The sequence below is a fragment of the Coenobita brevimanus genome, chromosome 1 (assembly GCF_032717465.1).
Source record: "Coenobita brevimanus isolate Jiangsu-jjx chromosome 1, ASM3271746v2, whole genome shotgun sequence".
In the NCBI taxonomy this organism is placed as follows: Eukaryota; Metazoa; Arthropoda; class Malacostraca; order Decapoda; family Coenobitidae; genus Coenobita; species Coenobita brevimanus.
Genome location: NC_136954.1, coordinates 69,817,125 through 69,840,443, shown reverse-complemented (window position 1 = coordinate 69,840,443; position 23,319 = coordinate 69,817,125). Strand labels below are relative to the sequence as shown.

The following is a 23,319-nucleotide window of genomic DNA, read 5'->3' as shown; positions in this document are numbered from 1 at the left end:
TCAAAATGAACAAATACTGACTGGTTTCATTCTCGTTCAACTTCATTCGGACAACAACAATAATAATAACAAACTGAAAGAAAATTGCTGACTTCCTCTCCACGAATTCTCAGCCGGGAGACAATACCAGCGTTAATTTCTGGTCAATAAACAGCGTTCCTCGTAGAGTTCTCCTGCCCCACTTCTGTACCTACTCAGCAACAACCTTCATCAGTTTCTAAGCATATCAGCACACACACACACACACACACACACACACACACACACACACACGACCTTCACTCCAAACATTAATGCCAAAGCTCCACACAGCCTCCCAGCCATCACCTTTGAGCACCGAGCAACCAAAAAGCTTAATCTAACTTAGTATTTATTCACAACATTAGCTAATTAAATTACCCTCTCTCTCTCTCTCTCTCTCTCTCTCTCTCTCTCTCTCTCACTGAAGCAGCCATCACTTTAACCACAACTGCTAGTATAATTACACACCACTTCAGCCACAACTACCAACACAACCGCAGCTAACACCAAAAGCAAAACTACCATCACACACACACACACACACACACACACACACACACACACACACACACACACACAGTTACCTTTCTACGCTGATGTATTGTTCCCTTTATTTTTGTTACTTACAGACAATTTACTTATGTTCTGCTTAGGAAAGACTTTAGAAACTCGAGAGATTATATTCCAGTCTTTACTAATTTACTCCGTACTCAAGTTCTCTTAAGTTGATAATTTCCGTCTGGTAACAAGAATTTAAAACAAAATCACTGGAGAGAGAGGGGGACAGCGCAAGTAACAGTTAATTAGGGTAGGTACAGAGGAGTTCACCTGTAATAAGGGCCCATTTACCTATTAAGGGACGTTACCAGGGAGGAAGGGAGGATGGAAGGGAGGGAGGAAGCCAAGAAGGAGGGAGGGCGGGAGGGAGAAAAGGATAAAGAAAAACCGAAGGGATGAAAGTACTGAGTGGGGAACGAATGGAAAAATAAAAAAAAGTGAGGAATAGAAAAGGAGGAAATGAGAAGTAAAAATGAAAAAAAGGAATGAAGAGAGAGAACAGGGAAGGAAAAAGGAGAAATGGGGAATTGGACAGAACAGAAGAGGTGAAAGAAAAGAGAAAATGGGAGAAATGAATATGGAAGGCAAAGAAGGAAGACAGAAAGGCAGATGAAGTAGGAATGACGAAAGCAGGTGTGTGTGTTTGTGTGAGAGAGAGAGAGAGAGAGAGAGAGAGGGAGAGCAACCTGATACTATAACACCCTGTGACGTGTTACAGTGCTGTGTGCAGAATTAGTTGCATGATACTGTGACGTATCTGTTCCAACCTGGAGATTCCAAACCCTTTTCAGCTCAGTTGATGGTCAAGTGTAGTCATAACAAAGAGGCTTTTCCTACTCCATAACTAAAGCTCATTCGAGGGCAATACAAGCACAACTTAGTATTTTGGCTGTGGGGGTGTCCAGTTCAGTCAGATGAAAACAAATGGACTTTAGCGAAAATATGTAGACTGTCTGCGTATCTGTCTTTCTGTATCATCCGGGGACGTTCATTAACACTATAATTATTGCACTTCTGTCTATATATTATGATGGTAATCCTGGCCTTCATTGTCGCATATACAGCGTTCGATAATACTCGTAATTTAATGAAATAATCTATCTAACTATATATTTACCCATCTCCAGTCCTTTACTGCTCCATTAGGAGTGTTCAGTAATAATATGATAGTGTGTGATGTGCAATGGGTAATGACATGATGCTGACAAAACTGCATTTTTACTTGAGTACACCGCTTCCCGGCCGATCAGCGAAGTTAAGCAACGTTGGGTCTGGTTAGTACTTGGATGGGTGACCGCCTGGGAACACCAGATGCTGTTGGCATAACGTACTCCCTACGTGTCAAGTGGGGTTGGTGGAGGATTAGTGCCCCTCCCTGTAAAACAATTAACTCTGAGCCCTTGTCCACCCCGTTTGGGATACATGGCGTCTGGCAATGAATGCATGAATGAATGAATGAAAACGTAGTGACATGATTCTGATAATAATACAGTGTGTGTGTGTGTGTGTGTGTGTGTGTGCAGAGATACGATTGTGCTAATAACACATTTGCATTTTTCAGGCGCGGTATGGGTTTCAGCGCGGCGCTGCAGGGTGAGAGCAGCCACGCGGCGCTGCTGGTGCGGCAGGACGGGGAGCTGCGGCTGCTAGACACCATGCGGCGGGTGCTGGTGGCCAGAGCAAAGTGTGACAGGGACTACGCCGCAGCACTCACACACCTCGCACACACTGCAGCTAAGATGGACACGGCTGATGCTGACCTAGACCACTCACAACTACACAAGGTCTCGTTTCGTTTGTATTCTCATCCTTTTCGCATTTAATTTGTTCTCATCATAACTTTGGGCACTCAAAAAAAAAAAAAAAAAGTCAGAATGTTAGTGTTTTTTTTTTAATTCTGATTCTGTGAAGCATGGATACGTTTATTATGTTTTGATTTTTTTATGGGAGTTTTGGATAGTCTGGTATCGTATCCAAGTTAAGACGTGAAACTTGGTAAATATCACCGTAATTTTTTTTTTTCCTGGTTCGTGGATTAGGCCTATGGACACTCCCAACCCCACGTATCCATCCCTAACCCCACAGAGCTATACCTGACATATTAACCAACACCCCTCTCAACCCCACAAACCCACATCCCTCCTAACCGCAAAAACCCACACCCCTCCCAGCCCCACAAACCCACACCCCTCCCAACCCCACAAACCCACACCCCTCCCAGTCCCACAAACCCACACCCCTCCCAGCCCCACAGACTCACATCCTCTCCCAAACTCCTGTGATCCCGTATTCGCTATCCCTCCCAGAAACCCCCATTTCTGTCCCATACAGGCGTGGAGTGTGATGGTGGAGGGGTTGGAGGAGTGGAGCAGCGTCATGAGACAGAATGCTGACACCCTTGTATTGGACACTGTGGAGAAGTTGGCAGCGCTCATCACGGAAAAGCGAGCGTCTAGGAAAGTGTACTATGAAGAGCACCAAAGGATAACCAATGAAGTTTCTAGGGTGAGTGAGGGTTCAGCGTGGGTACGCCTGTTTCGTCACCGCTCTCTCTCTCTTTCCCCGGCGGGACTGGGCGACTCAATTTCGGGCTTGATTTGGTTTGGTTTGGGTGTAAGTTTAATTTCATAGTCACTTACCTTCAATGCTGTAGAGAGTACCAAGCAATACAGGAGTTGACAGAAAATGTCTCCTTTGGGTAAATTCCTCTTTAAAGATGATCTGTTTCAAAAACTTTTCCAGGCTCTCTCCTAGCTAACATTAACACAACAGTGCGTGGCTACGTGTGTGTCGCTCTCAGCACATGACACCTGGGAACCATTCACCGGTGTTAATATTTTCTCAGGAGGAGTTTCTGCCACTCTTCCGTAATTTTTTATTTAGTTTCGCTGATAAATAACCCGCTATATTCCAAAGTTTCAACAAAAGCATTTTGTTCGCCTGTGTATATTATACATATAATTATAATCGCTGCGACCACTCCTAAATTTGCAGCTGGAGCTCAGTAGTCACTTTATATGGTATCGTCTTTCACTGAAATAATTATATAGGCTAGTAACTTACATGCGGTCTATTATATAACTAAGTTCCCATTAGTGCGATGATTAACGCACGGAGCGACAAAGACACGCCCATCTCCGACCGCTTCCCGCCACTGACTTGAATTTTTCATAAACTCTGGTTTTTATCGATTATAGTCGTCAAAATAAATAGGTACGCATCGCCCAGGTCGTATTCGATGTTATTTTCGCTGTTCGGAACACTTCCTTCGTTAGCTATTTATTTAGCACGTTACACCACATTATTCTCTTGTATGTTAATGATCCGGACTACATCTGTACTGCATCTGTAACAAAATAAATTATATAAAGGTGTAATATGCATGATAAATTGCTGAAGATAGATATTATAAAGCCTAGAATACGGTATCTATATACTTAGGATTGAATATCCTTACGTCGACACCAACATACGCATCACCACATCCATGTTTTACGGTGGCAGGAAATCCTTCGTCACCTTCATTGAAAACCCTTTTTTTTTTTTTTTTAGTTTATTCTTAATGCTTCTAGATTATCTTTATTCAGCGTAAAGCCTGCCGTATTTAGTAGGTGCAGTATCTAATCCTTGAAATTCGAAAAATCTATCAAAAGCTGACCAAAATTGTCAGATGGCAAAAACTAAATTGAAGACGTTCTCGGGGTGCTGTTAGGGGTCATCCTTTTGTAGCTATTTCTTACCACTGCCTGATGATTTTCTTAGTCAAAACTCATTAGAGACTTCGAATTGGAAGGGCTAAGTATATAACCTAGACACAGCCTTGAGTGTGGCTCATTTCGCTGGCTAATGATGCTGATAGTTCTATGTTCATACCTATTTTTTTTCTACTACCACACCCCATCTTCAGGTGGGAATAAGTTCAGGGTACTGATGATGATACAGCAAAACTCACGTGGAGACAACAAAATACATATACAGCACCTTGTATCACCCATGTGATAAAATACTGCACCTCGTATCACCCATAAAATACAGCACCTTGTGTCATCTATAAATGATAAAATACTACACCTTGTATCATCCATAAATGATAAAGTACAGCACCTTAATCACCCAGAAATAACAAAATGCAGCACCTTGTATCACCAGTAAATGATAAAATACAGCACTTTGCATCACCCATAAATGATAAAATACCATACAGCACTTTGTGTCACCCATAAATGATAAAATACAGCACTTTCACCCAGAAATGATAAAATACAGCACCTTCTTTCACCCAGGAATGATAAAATACAGCACCTTCTTTCACCCAGGAATGATAAAATACAGCACCTTCTTTCACCCAGGAATGATAAAATACAGCACCTTCTTTCACCCAGGAATGATAAAATACAGCACCTTCTTTCACCCAGGAATGATAAAATACAGCACCTTCTTTCACCCAGGAATGATAAAATACAGCACCTTCTTTCACCCAGAAATGATAAAATACAGCACCTTGTATCACCCAGAAATAATTGAGATTTGAAATTATGTCATACATGTACTGTATAATGAATCCCATAGGTGCCAACATCTTCTGAAGCTAATGGTGCATTAGTTAGCAGATCAAGATTGTAAGTGGAAGTGGAAGAACCAGAGTTCAGTTCTTAGGCTGGTCAGCCTTTTGGGTGCAATTTGTTGCCCCACATCACTGTTCACCAACAGTACAACTGAAGACCTGGCATTATATTGACTACAGTGAGTTCCATTCTGATAGTAGACGATTAAAGCTTGACTTCCACCTTAATGACATTCAGGCCACAGTCACACCAAATGTTTGCTTGAACAGGTGGTAGTTTTGCATTACTGTAACCCATACACGTGGCTCCACTGGACACAGGTAGGTGCAGGCAAGAACATACATGGGCTACAATGGTGCAGAACATACATGGGTTGCAGTGGTGCAGAACATACATGGGTTACAATGGTGCAGAACAGACATGGGTTGCAGTGGTGCAGAACATACATGGGTTACAGTGGTGCAGAACATACATGGGTTACAGTGGTGCAGAACATACATGGGTTACAGTGGTGCAGAACATACATGGGTTACAGTGGTGCAGAACATACATGGGTTACAGTGGTGCAGAACATACATGGGTTACAGTGGTGCAGAACATACATGGGTTACAGTGGTGCAGAACATACATGGGTTACAGTGGTGCAGAACATACATGGGTTACAGTGGTGCAGAACATACATGGGTTACAGTGGTGCAGAACTCCAACCCATGCCAGGAAGCATTTGGTGTGGATTTAGCCTCGTGCATTTGTTAGGCATTAGCATAATTAGAACAAATTATGACTTCGTACTGCAGCCTCATCAGGAGGACACTGAGAAAATCATAGCAGACATATTACTTCATGGGAACTACAAGGAGTAAAGCATTAATTCAAGAAAAAATTATTTCAAGAGGCTGTGGTAAAAGAGAAAGAAAATAATGAAAGAGCTCTGACACAGCAGTGAAGAAGAGAAATACAGTGGGAATCACAGCAAAGACTCCCAAAACTTTTGCTGGACTGGACTGGATGATTCAAAGGCCCAAACTCTTTGTCGGCTAAGGAGGCGCTTCCTTGCCAATTTATTGTCCATATTACAGCTTATTATGGTACTTTCTTGTGTGTTACCCATGTCATTTTACCGTAGATACCGATGGTGAAGTGGGTGAGGGAGTGTCTTACTCTTTTCTTTCCTTTTCTCATACACTGTGTTTAGATTTTAGTATTTTTTTATTTTTTACCCCAACAGATATCCTAATTCTGGTCCAATAGGCCTCTTGTTATCTGTAACTTCCTGTGTTTTCCTGTCAGAATATGTTAATACTGTATACCAAATAGAGGAATAAACTGTTAACAAGAAAGAGATGCTATAGGCCAAACTAATAAGAATACAGACCTATAAACCATTTTCCATAACAATAATTTTCCATCTCACGTTGCAGCTCCAAGAGGCAGTGGGAAAAGCGAAGAACAACTATGAGCAGGCACTGGAGTTATACAAGACCTCCAAGACCAAATATGAAGATCAATACTTAAAAGGTGAAGATTGTGTAGGACTATACAGTCATGCCTATTAAGTCCTATCACAAAGACCACTGGTAATATATGGAATTTGAGACATCACCTCCTAGCTCAATTGTACGTTTGGAGACTAAACTTTGCCTACTATTCCACTGCTTCTACTTCACACTTTAGGCATGGCATTTCATGCCTCTCTGATGTGTTATAATTATAAAAAAGAACTATATATGGTTAGAGGAACATGCCAAACCTCATTCAGCTTAGGAATACTAGCCAGCAGAGGAGAGCGGGAAGTAGAAGAGGCGAAAATTATTATATGAAGATTTGTCCCCCTGCTACAGTGAAATAAGACATCTTTAAGTTAGAAGTAAGCTGTAATGACAGTTCTTCCTCTTAGTTTATAACAGTTTATTAAATACCAGAGTTTAAAGTAATTAAACACTTCATAGCATATTTACAGCTTATAAGATTAAATGAGTCAATACAGTACTTTACCATCTCAAGTAGGATCAAAGACTTTCTTTCCACAGAACTATTCAGTGTACAGAGAGTTAAATTGTCCAAAACCTTGTACTGTGAAGTAGCTGCTTTACATTTTATTTCAGCTAATATCAGATGATATTTGGGTAAACCTAGAGCAACAAAAATATTTGAAAATTAGCTCAGTCTTTGCGTTGTCAGAGAATAAGAAAATCTTTCACTTGTTATGTTGGTTATGATGAACTGCTGTATTTTAATCAGCTCATAGAAACTCACCACAGCCAAATGGTTAAAAAAACACTGTTTTGTTTTCCTTAAATGGTGTGGACAGGTAAACTGGATTAGAAACTAGAACAAAGAAAGAAGCACCAGTAGGCCTACATTTTCCTTAACTGTAACAAATTTAAATTGTGTTCTGATAGATATGCCAGGTAAGGAGCCAGAAGAACTAAAAGAGAAGTACCAGAAGACTCTCACTTTCCCAAGCTAAAACAAATTTAAACTGTATTCTGGCAGGTAAGCCAGGTCGCAAGCTAGATGAACTAAAAGAAAGGTATCAGAAAGCATGTCGTAAGCTCCATCAAGTGCACAATGACTACGTCCTGCTGCTGTGTGAGGCAGCTGACTATGAGAGGGACTTCAGGACTGTGTTGCTGCCAGGCCTGCTAGAGTACCAGGAGAGAGTGCAAGAGGACATGATTGATAAGTGGTGAGTGGTATAGTGTGTTTTGTCTAACCTGATGAAAATGTCCAACCTCCTTTGGCTCAGTTGAAGATAAGAGGAAAGTGAAGTTGAAAATATTTTCCTCTGCAGTTAGAGAGAAATAACCAGTGATGCTCCATATTTGTTCATTTAATTTAATTCTGAAAGCTATCATACATGACTGCATGTGTCAACCGTATTCAGTTGAGGATGGATTTTTCATGTTTCACAACTTGTGGCAGCATCTCAGTTCAGTCACCTAACCCAGAGATTATTTTGTAGGCCTCACTGAAGTCCTGTGTGAAGTAATCCCAAGCCTTCATGGGTCTGCCTAATCTGCTCTGTCATCCACATTCACACTCCTAGATAATTTCACCTAGTTTTCATCCTGCAGTCTCTCCAAATGTCCAGACCTCCTCAGTCTCTTCCCATGCATCACATCACCAATGCCTTCATTTCTCAGCCTGTCTGGCTACACATTCACAGTCTTGCCATTTGAAGCTTTGTCATTTAAGGAAGCACTACATATCCTTCGATCATTCTCATCTCTGTACACTCTAACCTGTGCACATCCTCCCTTTCGATTGCTTTCTCACTACTAACATAATTATATCTTCTTTCTTGCAGGAGATGTATCCTACGGGAAGTGTGGGAGCTGACCGACACCACCCAGGGAAGGTTTGCACAGCTGCAAGCTGAAGTTGGTGCAGCTGTAGCAGCCATCTCACCCAAGACTGAATATACTGTCTTTTCTGATAACAATAAGTTAGTTCTGTCAGCTTTTTCCTAAAGCCTTGTACACACCGAGATACAAAGTCTAGAGACAGTCGAGCGACTATGTATCTCGACTGTTGCGAGACAATCCAGATACAGACGGGTGACAGTCCAGAGACACACTGGAGACAAGGTATCTTTGTCTCTGGATTGTCTAGAGACTGTTGCGAGACGGTCACTAGACATTTCTGCTACTTTCTCGCTGTACTATTGCTAGACAATCGAGAGACAGTCCAGCGACTTTGTAGCGCGTCCGTGATTGAACTATCCACCTCGTGAATTTTGAAATATCAGTTTACAACCAACATTTGTCATATTAAACTCAAGAAGTGATGTTCCAGTCACAGGCAAAATGTACATGTGAAGATATACATATATGGACAAATATCAATCTATCTGTCTGTCTGTCTCTCTCTCTCTCTTTCTCTCTCTCTCTCTCTCTCTCTCTCTATTTATATATATGTATGTGTGTGTGTGTGTGTGTGTACCGTATATACCGGTATATATATTTCATTTCATTCATTCATCACCCAATCCTACATTGCCCCATGAGGAGCGTAGGAGCTCGGTACAAGGCAAGTTGGTCCTTAAGATGAGAGTGACCAGCCTCACTCATCCCTGAGTGGCATCACGTGAGCTATAAACCCCAACCATCCCTTGGATATAAACCCTCACCAGCTCAATCCGATTGTAGCGCCATAATTACTCACTAAACCACCAGGCACCAAAATTTGGATATATGGTTACCACCCAGCATAGCAAATGGTTTCCTGGTGTACAGGAAACCATTTGTCTTGTCACTTAGTGTAGAGTCACCCACAGGCAGAAGGAAGAGGAAAGAATGAAGGAATGAAAGACAGAAGAAGGAGTGTAAAGTCACCCGTAGGCAGAAGGACAAGGAAAGAATGAAGTAAAGAAAGACAGAAGAGAATGGAAGGAAAGAAGAATGAAGGAGAGGAAAGGGCAGACACCCGAGAGCAGCACTACATCGAGTGAGTGGATGGTGAGCGCCCACACCTACGTATATATATATATGTGTGTGTGTGTGTGTGTGTGTGTGTGTGTGTGTGTGTGTGTGTGTGAATAATTGCCAAAACCAACAGTGGAATCACTAAAGTTAATAACTGTCATGACTGAACCATTTACGTACCCATAATTTTTCAGCGATGTATGTAAAACATGTAAATATACCAATTATTAGGACAGACCCGTATACATACAGCATAATCTTTCAACGATGATGTATAACTTTTATGCAAAATTAGAGTATATAAATATAATCTGTAATTATTTAGGATTGAACCATATACATATAATTATTCAATGTATGTTCAACTGTTATGCATTTATATTGTTAAAATATGTGAATACTGACGCCTCATAGCAGGAGGCGTGCATTTTTAAATGCGAACTTAAAAAAGAAAAAAAAGGAAAAAAAATTCGTCATCCGTTGCCAAATCCCTTCGCATTGAGCAACTTGTATCTTGTCTCCCATATCTAGTAGGAGACAAGATACAGCCGAAATCTTGTCTCCGGACTGTCGCGCGACTGTCCAGCGACAGATTTAGACTTTCCTGAGACAGTCACGCAACGGTCTAGTGACATTGTCGTGCGACTTTTGCTGGATAAAGTATCCTGGTGTGTACGTGACCCAGAGACAATGTCTAGTGACTGTTGCGAGACAAATTTAGATTTTTCTGAGACAGATGCGAGACAGTCCAGAGACAATGTTGCGCGACTTTGTATCTTGGTGTGTACGAGGCTTAAGACTCACTGATATATGTCCTCTCCGCTGTTGAACCCCTTGCATCTGACGATGTCATTTTTAGTTTATTCCTGATGCTACAAGACAGTTTTATTCAACTTAGGAAAGAACTCTCCTACTGAAGAGGATTAGTAAGCCAGTATTTGACCCACCAGTTTGAATAACTGAATTGAGCCATCAGGAAATTACAAAAATAAAATGAAGATGTCCCTGATCTTAGTGGGCTAAATATCTTGTTCCTCTCTAATTTAAGAATGGTATTATAGCTTGATTTATGTGATGTGTATACTGTGTTATGCATTTCAGTACTATATTGTAAATATCTAGATTTTGATATCTGTGGTACACTGTTTTCACATAGCCTGAATCCATTCTGTGGCTGTTGATTAGTTAATCATTCTTGCAATTCATATATAAATATCATGTAGTATATTGCTATCTTGTGCTTGAGAAAGACACCTTCACATGGTGGTATCAACATAACCAGGTGGTTACGCTGTTTGGTTATACAAACCTTCCTCAACTCCCTCCATATCCTTCAAAAGAGATTGGTGGGCTGATGGGTCAGAAGAAAAAAGCTACTCCAGCCTACAGTCCACTGGATTCATGTTCAGATGAGTCTTGGGCCACAGCAACAACATTATCTCTTGATGATTACTAACATTGATTTCTCCAATAAGTAAGAGAGTTCCTGTGCCTCTGATAATGATTCAACAACCTATGCATCATATTCCACCTTCAGGAGCTCTCCCCCTGAACCTGTAACCTTTGAGTTCAGTCCTGACCTATTGGGTGACGGTGTTGGGTCGCTACAAGCTGGCCAGCTGGCGGTGGACTCCCTGACGGTGGACTCCCTCCGTCTGCGACTGACAGACGTAGAGCACCGACTGAGGGAGGTGACAGCAGAGCTAAGAGAGAAACAGAACTTACTTAACCAGCACGAGACAGAAGTGGTCAACATCCGCAAGAATTCACTCCAGGATTCTAACATTGCATCAAGGTTTGTGATCATAATCTCTGCATTTACAACTTTTAATCCTCAATTTTAGGTCAAAAGGGAGAGATGATGAAGTTGTGACACTAAGGTGTATTTGACAAAGTGTAAGTGTTGGTGATAGTAAAAAGAAAAAAAGAAAAAGAATAAGCAGTCAAACAGCCACGTCCCACAATACACCTGCCAATCCCATTATGCTCCCTTTGGAGTATAGGTGCCCAAGCCTAGGGTACATAATCCTGAAAATGTACAGTAAGGGTTGAAGACTGACCTATGCCCATGGTAGCATTATACGTAATAGTTAAACCTCAGTTACTTCTAGGACTAACTTGCACAGCAACCACAGCCCATTTCAGTCTGAGAGCTCTACAGTCAGACCACAAGGCATCTTATATTAGAGATCTCTATCTATCTATCTATCTATTTATCTATTGCCAGATGCCTTAATCTCATATGGAGTGGCCACAAACAAATTGTCTCCAGTCACCCTGTCCCCTGCCATTTCACTGCCCTCGCTCTAACTTACATCCCCCTTCACACACACCTTCTCACATATGCCTCTCTGCTCCATCCCTCCATCTCACTCACATACACTCTTCTAGTTAGTCTCTCACTCTCCATCCTCTCCACACTGCTGATGATAAATTGTGTCTAGCAGGTTACCAGTGTTGAAGCGGGCCAGTGACGTGCTGCACCGTGAACTGAATGAGCTGCGGTGTAAGGAGTCATGGCTGCAGCACCAGCACAGCATCATCCACGACCCTCTCGCATCTCTCGGCTGTGAGGAAGCACCACAGCCATGGGAGGCCACGCAGGGACATGTCAACGGAGAGTCGGTAAATATGGGCTGTGCTGAATTGTTGTACTTGTTTTAAATATGTGGATGGTTATGTTTATGAGATGGAATCAGGATTCTGAGGACTTGATTGGCTAGGGAATGAGTGTGTGGCCCATTTCACTGGACATGCTGTTGAGTTCTCCATCTCTCATGTACAGTAGTTCTCTTTCCTTGTTTTCTGGACCCTGCCTCATCATATTCATAGGTGGGGAAAAGAGGTCAGGATGATGATGATTTTAACAATGTTGATGGTGAAAATGTTAATGATGACTCAGTGAGGATGAGGATTATGATGTTGATGATGATCATGATGGTGATTATGGTGCTGATGATAGTGACAATGATGATGATAGTAATGATGGTGATGACAATGATAATGATGGTGACTAATGATGATAATAATGATGGTTGCAAGAGGTGGTTGGAGTTCATTTTAGTCATAGAATGCCATGAGGAGCTTAGACCAGTCATCTGCTTTCAGTAGCCCAGGCTTTGCATCATACATCATGAATTGGTGCAAGAGAGGGCTGCCTTCATGTGATGGCACTGATATAGCCAGGAGGCTTTACTACCTAATTATACAAATGTCTCTTATTTACTTCCCTGGACTGAAGGAGAAGAGGAGCCTGAGGCTGCAATTGCTACTGCTACAGTTCATAAACTCTCTCCCAAGCAGAATAAAATTGTGTGGTGACGTCAAAAAAATGAGAAGGATGTGACGGTGCTGAAGGAATTAACACTTCTTAAACTCAAATATCAGTCAATAAGTATGGTATCACTGTACAATAAGAGGATACTGATCTAGTTTTATTATAATGGTTAAATGCTTGTGGTTCATCTTCACTCATTATATACAGTAATTCCTTTCTTGCTTATAGTTTCCATTGTATTTGTACTGGAGAGGGACACCTTTGCATGGTGGCGCTGATATGACTGGATGGTGGAGGTACCTGGTTACAAAAACTTCCTTCATTCCCCTCCCTGTCCCCTAAATGAAGGATGGTGAACTGTAGAAGAAGTACAGCTTTGGCCTGCAGTTCACTGGGTTCACATTCAGATGAGCCTGGGGCTGCAATTAGTACTGCTACGCTCCACTGTTATACTGTACTAAATTATAACTACAGTATATACAGCTGCAGACATACATCAGTTATCAATAAAGTGCACTTCCTTGTGACAGAGAAAGAGAAGAACAGTGACTTTTGAAATGCAATAATGAAGTCTTTTGATCCCAACAAGCTTCTCAGAATACTGTTAGAGGATTATACTGATTTGACTAAAATGTGTGATGATGTTACTGTATTTTCCTCATCTGTACATAGTTCATACGTATAAATGATGAGATAAGTTTGTATCTTGCCAGCTTTCCCAACTATTATGTATCTTAACTTTGCAGGAGTACAGGTCAAAGTCGTTACTGTCCCTCAACTTTGCGGTACGTTATGCATGTGCAGTAGATCCCTGTAGATTGTTTTAGTCTTCAGCTGTGTGTATCAGACTCATCTTTCACTTCACTTTTGATCTTTATAGTCAAACCCATTTACAGTAAATACTGTGCCACAGTTTGTTATCATGTTACTGAAATTTTTGGTGGTGTTGAGACATTAAGAGCATGACCAGCTGAATTTAGATAGAAACTGACAATCACACTCTAAGCTCATAGCTGCACAATAAAGCACTAACTTAGTCAAAGGGATGGCTTAGGTAGCACTGGCCACCCCTGAGATACTCCACTCCATTGGCCAACCTTCCTAAAAGAGTTCTCCTTAAACCATGGCTACCACATTTTAAAATCCATGTTACACTGCTGCAATAAGGCATTATGATCAGGTCTCATTGAATATTAATCCTTTATTGGACAAAGGTCTTCTTAAGTTAAGTATTGTACAGTAGAAAGTTTGGCAGTAGCCAGAACATAGGAGTACTGTAATGTTCTTTGTCAGGCAGGGATCTCAAGCATCTTAATAAAATCTTCAAGTGGACAGGATAAAATGCCCATGTAGCATAAATACCAACAAATGGTTAAGGGCAGGAGAATGATAAAATGTTCATGCATAAATCCAGTAAATCTTAGGCCTGAGTTGATTTTACATGAGTATCACATTGACCTAAGCTTCCACTAACTCTAGTATTCAGTACACTCTGCCTAGGGCATTCAGTGCTCTGTTAGATACATGTAATTCAGTAGTTGCTCTTACAGGACAATACTATTTTGATAAAGATTATATTGTATGAAGAAGTATAATGTGGCTAGTGAGTTATTAGTTACTTATGTATGGTAGAATGACAGATGTTTTATTACTGTGCATTTGTTTATTGTGCTTTAATGTAGTACTGTTGAACCTACAGTAGTTTGTCCTTTGATGCATTGTTGTTGGTGTCAGTTAGAGTGAAATTCCCCCTGAACTGAATTTGTCCTTTGTATTTTTTTATTTGATTTTTCTCAAAACATTGATTAATGTTTAGGTTTTATGTATTAAATTACCATCTGTGATCCTGTTACTGGTACTTGTACAGCACTATGCAGTTCTATATGTTCTGCAGAGCCTTAAGTTGTGGTTTTCAGATTACACAATAGTCAATTGCATAACTCTTATGTAGTTTTTCATTATGATTCAGTATGGGTGCAGAGAATGAGATTTTTTTGCATATAATAGGGTAATGTGAAGTTTAACGAGCCTTCATTTGCCTGTTGCATAATTGCTATATTTAGCATACTTTATTTCTTACATGAATGATTTCACGAATGATCTGACTTCATATGGTTAAATAAATGATAATGAACTTCGGAGCTTAACCTTTTTCCTGGAGTCAGTGTAGACATTTGTTAGGATCATGTGTTTGGTGCTCCATGAAGTCATGTTGACAGATGTGTATTGTTGCTTTCACTTGCAGGGGCTTAAATCCAATTCAGTACTGGGCCTCAATTTCTTGGTATGTAGTGTTGAATTGACTCCCCATCCCATGTGCTTGATAAACCCTTCAGTAGTATCTGCCAGTAAACCAGTCAGTGTTGTGGTACATGACACTGCAAGCACAGATGGACAGCAAGGATATATTTATTTATTTACTTATTTATTTATTTCTTTGGATGCCTGGTGGTATGGTGGCTATATGTTGTCCATGAAGGTGTACATCCAAGAGATGATTGGGGTTTACATGCTCCCTTAGTAATATCACACAGAGACAAGGAAATCATCACTCTTGCCTTAAATATGTGAACTATATAGCACAACCCTGAACCCGTAAGCTCCTGATGGGGCAGTAAAGAATTAGATGATAGATTTATGTTTGTATTTATTTACTTATTTTCTTTCTTTATTTATTTATTTATTCATTTATTATTTGCATATATTAAACCAGTCAGTCCTGAGCCATCATTTTTTATTTTGTTTCTGCTATCCTCTGATGACTCTGTTAAGCTTAAGCAAGACTTTTTTAAATTAAGGGGTTAGATACAGCCTTAATAAATCCCTTCAACTGTTGTTGTTGCTCAGCTCCAATCTGTGAGACTGAGCAGAACCACTGTCCACAAGTACAGTAAGCAACTGCTCCTGTGAAGCTGTCATACAGGGCATGGGGAACCAGTGCCCCCTTGTGGTAGACTGTCTCACCAGGGTCAGACCAGGGTCCTTCCTCATTGTGAGGTGCAGGGAAATATGGGGAGGTTTGATGTCTGGGTGGACACTGCAGCTACCTACCCAGGGTGCACATCACTGCCACATGTAGGTTCCTCATCAGTGACACGTCTTCAGTTTACTGTACACAGATTTTCCTAAGTTGAATAAAGTTGTCTGGTAGTGGCAAGAATAAGAAGGCTTCTTGCAGATTCGAGGGTTAATGGTGCAGCTTTGATGAATTTGTGGTACAGTATTTGTATATTTATCATCTTGAATCCAGGTGATGTACAACTGTACTTACTGCTACTTGACGATTTGTATTCAGTTTGTAAAAGGTTTCTCGTACTGAAGGAGTTTATTAAGGCAATACAGTATCTAATCCCTCCTGCTCTGAGGATCTTCCAGCCTAAACAAAGTCATCCAGAGGTAATAAGAATAAACTAAAAAATTGCATCAGTTTAATAACTAAGCTACAGTAGTTTGGACTTCATACTCCTTATCTTTGCATCACTTGTGTACTGTAATACTGTATATGTTTTGTCTTTGTGAGATTGATGGTAGCAAAGTTAATACAGTATTTGTTGACCATGTCTGTGCCTCAAATTCATTGCCTATGTTTATTGTTTTATTCTTGAATTCTATCTATCTATCTATCTATTGCCAGACGCCTCAATCCCGTTTGGGGTGGCCACAAACAAATCGCCTCCAAGTCGCCCTGTCCCCCGCCATTTCACTACCCTGCTCCCAACTCACACCCCCCTCTCTCATATACCTCTCCACCCCATCCCTCCATCTCATCCTCGGTCTCCCCCTCCCTCTTCCACCCTCCACCTCACTCACATACACTCTCTTCGTCAGTCTTTCACCCTCCATCCTCTCCACATGGCCAAACCACCTCAGTGTGTTCCTCACAACGCTTCCTATCACATCCACATCAACACCACAACGCTCCTTTATATCCTCATTTGTCAGCCTGTCTCTCCACGTGACTCCACAGGCTCCTCTTAAATAACTCATTTCCACTGCTCTCACTCTTGACTTGTGTCCTTCCAACAAAGTCCAAGCTTCACTTCCGTACGTTAGAGTTGGTATCACAATACTGTCATGTAGTAACTTTTTTACTTCCATGCTCACTTCCCTGTTTCTTATCACTGCTTTCAAGGAACCAGCAACCTTTCTTCCCTGCTGTACCCTTTCAAGCACTTCACCCTCCAAACCTCCATCCTTACTCATCACACTACCCAAATACTTAAACGTACTCACATTTTCCAATTCCTCACCATCCAACCTCGCTATACATTCACTGACTTCACCTCTCTCAAAGACCATCACTTTACTCTTCCCTACATTCACCTTTAGGTTCCGTTTCTTACACACTCTCTCAAACTCATCCACCAAGCCTTGCAGCTCCCCTTCATCTTCACTCAACAACACAGTATCATCTGCAAACAACAGTACAGGGAGTTTCCAAACACTATCCTCTCTCACCAGGGCCACTCCAACATCCACTACCCTACCTTGTACCTCTTTTATTACCCCATCCATGTACAGATTGAACAACCATGGAGACATGACACATCCCTGTTTCAACCCAACTTTCAAAGAGAAAAATTCACTTAGTTCACCATCCACACGCACTGCAGCCTTCGCACCATCGTACATACTCTTCACAGCATTCAACAACTTCCCATCTACTCCATATATTCTTAACACTTTCCACAATCCTTGTCTATCCACCCTGTCATATGCTTTCTCCAAATCCATGAAAGCCGCATACAACTTCTTTCCCTTCTCTAGAAACTTTTCCACTAAAGATCTAAGAATGAATATCTGATCTACACAACCTCTTCCCTTCCTAAAGCCTCCCTGTTCTTCTCCAACTAATTTCTCTGTTCTTTCTCTAACTCTGTCTATAAGTATCCTACCATACACTTTTCCTATTATACTAAGAAGACAAATGCCCCTATGATTACCACACACTTCTTTTTCCCCTTTTCCTTTGTACAAGGGAATAATTATACCTGACTTCCAATCCTCCGGGACTCTACCTTCCTCCCAGGCCAATCTGCACATCTTCCACATCCATTCTACTACTATCTCTCCCCCATGCTTCAGCATCTCACCACACACTCCATCAATTCCTGGGGCTTTCCCCGATTTAACTTTCTTCATTGCTTCCACAACCTCTATCCTACTGATTTCTACCTGTCTTCTCACCTCCCTCCTTCTCCCAGCCATTCCCCAGCCACTTATACTCGCATTACTTCCATCCTCTACGTTCAACAATTCCTTAAAGTGTTCTCTCCATCTGCTCACTTTTTCTCCCTTCTCCACTAGTAATCTACCATGTTTATCTTTCTTGAATTAATTCTTTCATATTGCTTGAGTTTTTATGTGGTTGTGTAACTTAGCAATTCTATTTTACCTCGGTATCGTTTGGTTGCATTTGTGAATTAAACTGGTTCTTCTTTCCTTAGTTAATTCATATAGTAGTGCATTGTGTTTTGTTGACTGTACCTTCTATTGTTTATCAGCATTGTTCTGTTTACTGAGTTTATGTTTAAGTATTTCACAATTTTGTTACCTTTATTATTTTTCATGTGTGTTTCTTTCTTCTATAATACTGCTCTTGGGAAAGTAACAAGTCCTTTCACCTTGAATGTTTTAAATGACTGATCTAGCACTGGGCTTTTATGGTCTTGATGGGGCAATGCAGGATTGGATGATTGATAGATAGATGGATGAATGTGTTGGTGAATAACTGTTGTAGGGTAGAATACATTAGTTCCCAAGTTCCGTTGCATCTACGCCTATCTTCCCTCAGCACCAGCGCTCGGACTCACTCTCCCTCAAGTCCCGGTCAGCAGCCATTAAAGAGCTCCTACGTAAGCCATTCACTCGGGGTGGCAGCAAGGCAGGCAGCCAGTCCCCTCCCTCCACCACCCCACCCACACCCACACGCTCCAACACTGAGGAGAGGGCAATTCCACCTGATGCCAACTCACCACAGGAACCACATACTGATGGGCACGCCGTTAATGGCATCCCTGAGTTGGTAGGTGCTGTGTGTTTGAGCAGAAATAATGGATAATTGATTATACAAACACTCTTAACATGAGAACTGTGACATACTTTACATAACGAGTTGTTCCATGGACTGCTACATTCATCATGTGAGTTGGAGTGAATGTTGAATTTTTTGTACTTTTTCTGGTCCTTAATATGACTAAATCAGAGTACTGTAGATACTGACCAAAATATTTGCATATGCGTTTTTTAGCATGCCCTCTTCTATCACATACCCATAAAACTGATCTTTAGTGAATTAAAGAAATACCCAGCATGTGTGACTCTCCTGGCAGACCTATGACCCTGATCGTTGCCTGGAGGATGAGCCATGGTTCCATGGTGTACTGCCAAGGGAAGAGGTGGTGCGGCTGCTGGTGGAGGAGGGGCAGTACCTGGTGAGGGAGACAACCCGCAATGATGAGCAGCAGGTGGTGTTATCAGTCTGCTGGGGCTCACACAAACACTTCATTGTCCAGACCACACCAGAGGTACAGTTCATGATCAGGTAGTGGGGTCTTCAGAATGTCTATAATTAAGATGTGTTTGTATCTATGTTCATTGTCCTCTTCCTCCTCATGGTTCATTATGTTACGGGCAGGAGTGTACAGTAGCTAGGACTTTGTTTTTTTTGTTTTTTTTTAATGGAATGGCAAAAGGATAATCAGGCATATTTCAGGGGTGGCCAAGGCAACCCTCTGGCCATGCCACTGTTACAGGCACAATACTGTAAGTCCTTGTTATAAATCATTGAGGTCACAGACTTAGTTCACAAAAGCAATGAGGCTCACGCAAACTTTAGCCCTGCAGATAAGAGTGGCAGTACAGAAATACTGTAATGATAACCTACATAGACAAGTACAGAATATTCTGTTCTCCACACAGGGCCATTACAGGTTTGAAGGCCCAGCTTTCCCAACCATCCAGCAGCTGATCCTGTACCAGCATGGGTGTGGCCTCCCTGTCACTAACAAGTCTGGCGCCATCTTACGTACACCCATTTTCAGGGAGCGATGGGAGCTGAATAACGATGATGTTGAGCTCAGGGACAAGATTGGAAGGGTACGTATGGGAAACAGAGAGAGAGAGAGTTAACAATAGAATTCCTGTACCAGTAATCTTAGAAAAAGAAAGAATTGTAGAAGAATTTTTAGATAGAAAAGTCATGCTGGACCACTCCTACAGTTTGGATACTAATTTGTGGTTGCATGATTTTTTATGAGCTTTTATTGTATGGTAGAAATTAATAAACTTGGTTACTATCCAAATCAACCCTTTAACCTGGTTACACTTGCCTATTAACTGAGCTGAAAGAGGTTTGGAATGTATCTCACATCAGAGAAAGTGGCATAGTGTGGGTCTCCAGAGAGCACAGACCCTGCATCTCTATGGCATTCTGTGTGTGAGAGATTGTCTGGGTCAGTTAAGATAATAAATGGGAAGATTGGCAAAGGGATCCTTAGTAACCAAGGGAGCTGCCCTCAGTTGAGGGCGCTGGACAGGTCCAGGATTGACAGTTCGGTAACCTGAGACCAAACTGACGAGGGCCAGTAGATGAACATAGATGGACATAGAAATGTATACATACAGTGTATGTAGAAAGTTGCAAATCAATCACCATTTGTCCCTAGTGTACCTAAAGACAAAAAGAGACATATCCAGCCAACCCCCAAGGAAGCAGCAAGGCAGCCAACAGTGCTTCCTATGTTAACCTGAAGGAGGACTACCTGTACCTGTAATATACAGTACTTCTTTGACCTTAGCTTTACTCTACAGAGCAACTTTGCCTTAATATACAGTACTCCTCTGACCTTATCTTTACAGGGCAACTTTGGGGATGTATATAAGGCTCGACTGCGTGACTCTGGCTTAGAAGTTGCTGTCAAGACCTGCCGCGTGACACTCCCAGATGAACAGAAGAAAAAGTTCCTTCAAGAAGGTCGTATTCTCAAGCAATATGACCATCCTAATATTGTCAAGTTCATCGGGATATGTGTACAGAAACAACCAATTATGATTGTTATGGAGCTGGTACCAGGTGAGATGGTGTAAATATTAACTGAAGTCTGTTGATGTACTTTTTGTTTATATTAATTCTTGGTATCTCCAGATGATTTTGCAAAATTTTTGAGAGACTATTTGTAGCATGGTAGCAGGATTAGATTAGAGAAAGTCTTCATTAACCTCTCCAAACCTCATCTCTCCATAAAGTGAATAAAACAGTCCAAAGGTAAATGATACAGTACTGGTATATCTGTCAAATTTCCTCAACTCAGCGACACTGATGTAGCCAGGTGGTCCTGCTGCCCAGGCATCCCACAGCTCCCTCCCTATTCCCCAAAAGGAGGATGGTGGACTGCTGGAGAGGAGCAGCTTCAGTTTACAGTCCATGAGGTTTATGTTTTACATGAACCTGGAGCTAAAACTCCTGCTAATGCTACTATATATTAGCTATTATTATCAAACCCCACAACCTTCTCTCTCACCAATAGGAGGTTCGCTGCTGAGCTTTGTACGGAATCACAAGGGCCAGCTGACTGTGAAGCAGATGATGGGCATGTGTCTGGATACAGCATCAGGCATGGCGTACCTCGAGTCAAAGAACTGCATACACCGAGACCTGGCCGCACGAAATTGTCTTGTTGGTATGAACCTTTTCTTGTTTTGTGTGCAGTTGTTTGATATGAAGCCTGTCTTGTAGTACTGTATGTATATATATTTGCTTTAGTGTGTGCTATAGTTGTTGCCATACATTATCTTCATCATCATCACCATCATCATCCATACTTCTTTTCTCACCAAAGGATGGGGTGAGGTACAAATATCCTTGAGTACAGAATCTGATTTCTCCTTTATCCCCATCCGTCAATAGGACACAACAATGTTGTCAAGATCTCAGACTTTGGGATGTCTCGTGAGGAAGAGGAGTACATTGTGAGCGATGGCATGAAGCAGATACCTATCAAGTGGACCGCTCCAGAGGCTCTTAACTTTGGTCAGTCCCTCTTCCTCTTTCCTAACTCCACTACCTGATCCCATTCATTCTGATGGCATATTTTTTCTTTCATTCTTCCTTCTACAAGACAGTTTTATTCACCCAAGAACAAACTTTTAATTGGAGGTATTAGATATAACCTAAATAGTCCTATAACCTCTTCAGTTTTATGATGTATTTTTAAGAATTTTACTCTTGCAAGTGCCAGACAATTTATTTACCCCAGGGTAAACTCTTTGAACTAGAGGCATTAGGTATAGAGTAACTAAACCCCTTCAGCAAAAGAGAGCTTTCCTGAGTTGAATACTGTGTGGCAGCACAAAAAATCCCCTCCCTATCCTGGAGAAGGTTGATGGATTGCAGGAAGGGGGCAACTTCAACCTACAGTCAACTGGGGTCTTATCAAGATGAGGCTGGTGTTGCAAGTACTGCCACTGTGACTAACTTGTGAAATGCATCAGGTACTGAAGAGATTGTTTAATTGAGATGTAGGGTATTTGAGTGATATGTTTATTGTGTGTGCAGGCAAGTACACGTCCCTATGTGATGTGTGGAGCTACGCGGTGCTGTGTTGGGAGATATTCTCATGCGGAGAGGTGCCATATCTTGGGTACTCCAACACCAAGGCCAGGGAAATTATTGACTCAGGTATAGTAATGCATTCCATGCATTTTTTTATCTTCCATCTTTGGGCATTGACTATAGGCAGTCCATTTACCGAGACCCCAAAGTACTCCCTGATTTCAGAGACAGTACAGGATTGAATGATGCATGGGTGGATGGACTACATCATTCAAGCCCTTTTTATCACAGCTATTTTCCATAGCTAACTCTTTCCTGTTTACTGCAGCTAAACTCAATATCCGTTGGCTAACCAGTACCGGATGCCTTGGTTCAACTTCTGACTCCTTATGACTACAGAAATATTCTTTACAGTTTAACTGACTGAAAATTGCCATCTTTCCATCTTGAATGTCAAGTTGTAACAATAGCTTAAAGTGATATGGAAAGAATGTACAGTAGAGCCATAGTACTTTTTTCTGACAAAGAGCTACATGATGGTAAACTGCAAATGGACAAAAATTGGAGCTAATTCAAGGTCATAGAACCATAATTGTGTTCAGTTTTTCCCCCTGTGGTTGATTCCTATCCATTCCTCACAGGGTACAGAATGTTGGCGCCACCCAATACCCCAGACGACATGTACCAACTCATGCTCAAGTGTTGGCAGTACGACCCAGAGAACAGGCCACACTTTCCAGAGATCTATGCCACTGTGGACAATATATATTCAACCTTATAGCAGAGTGAAACAAGCTGGGTGTCTTGTTTGTGATGGAGGAGTGTAGTAAATAAATTCTTTACTAGATAGCATCTGTGGTGAAAAGCTCATTTTTTAACACAGGGAGTGAGTAAATCATGACAGCTTAACCTGCAGGA

General features: G+C 41.4%; 1 protein-coding gene across 1 annotated transcript; it reads left to right on the top strand.

The window, feature by feature from the left end:
• Positions 1 to 2,141: 2,141 nt before the first annotated feature.
• Positions 2,142 to 23,319, top strand: FER (tyrosine-protein kinase Fer). The gene is made up of 17 exons (XM_080280165.1): positions 2,142 to 2,363; positions 2,911 to 3,084; positions 6,566 to 6,662; positions 7,641 to 7,833; positions 8,455 to 8,592; positions 11,109 to 11,366; positions 12,019 to 12,196; positions 13,595 to 13,633; positions 15,094 to 15,132; positions 18,643 to 18,873; positions 19,181 to 19,375; positions 19,770 to 19,946; positions 20,709 to 20,922; positions 21,377 to 21,529; positions 21,757 to 21,879; positions 22,405 to 22,527; positions 23,043 to 23,319. Exons 1-17 carry the CDS (start codon positions 2,148 to 2,150, stop codon positions 23,180 to 23,182), a joined length of 2,688 nt encoding a protein of 895 aa, XP_080136291.1. The 5' UTR covers positions 2,142 to 2,147; the 3' UTR covers positions 23,183 to 23,319.

Coding starts and splice junctions, on each gene's coding strand:
- FER (XM_080280165.1), top strand. CDS start 2,148: ATGGGTTTCAGCGCGGCGCTGCAGGGTGAGAGCAGCCACGCGGCGCTG. Junction 13,634..15,093: donor TACTGTCCCTCAACTTTGCG/GTACGTTATGCA, acceptor TTTCACTTGCAG/GGGCTTAAATCCAATTCAGT. Junction 20,923..21,376: donor TGTTATGGAGCTGGTACCAG/GTGAGATGGTGT, acceptor TCTCACCAATAG/GAGGTTCGCTGCTGAGCTTT.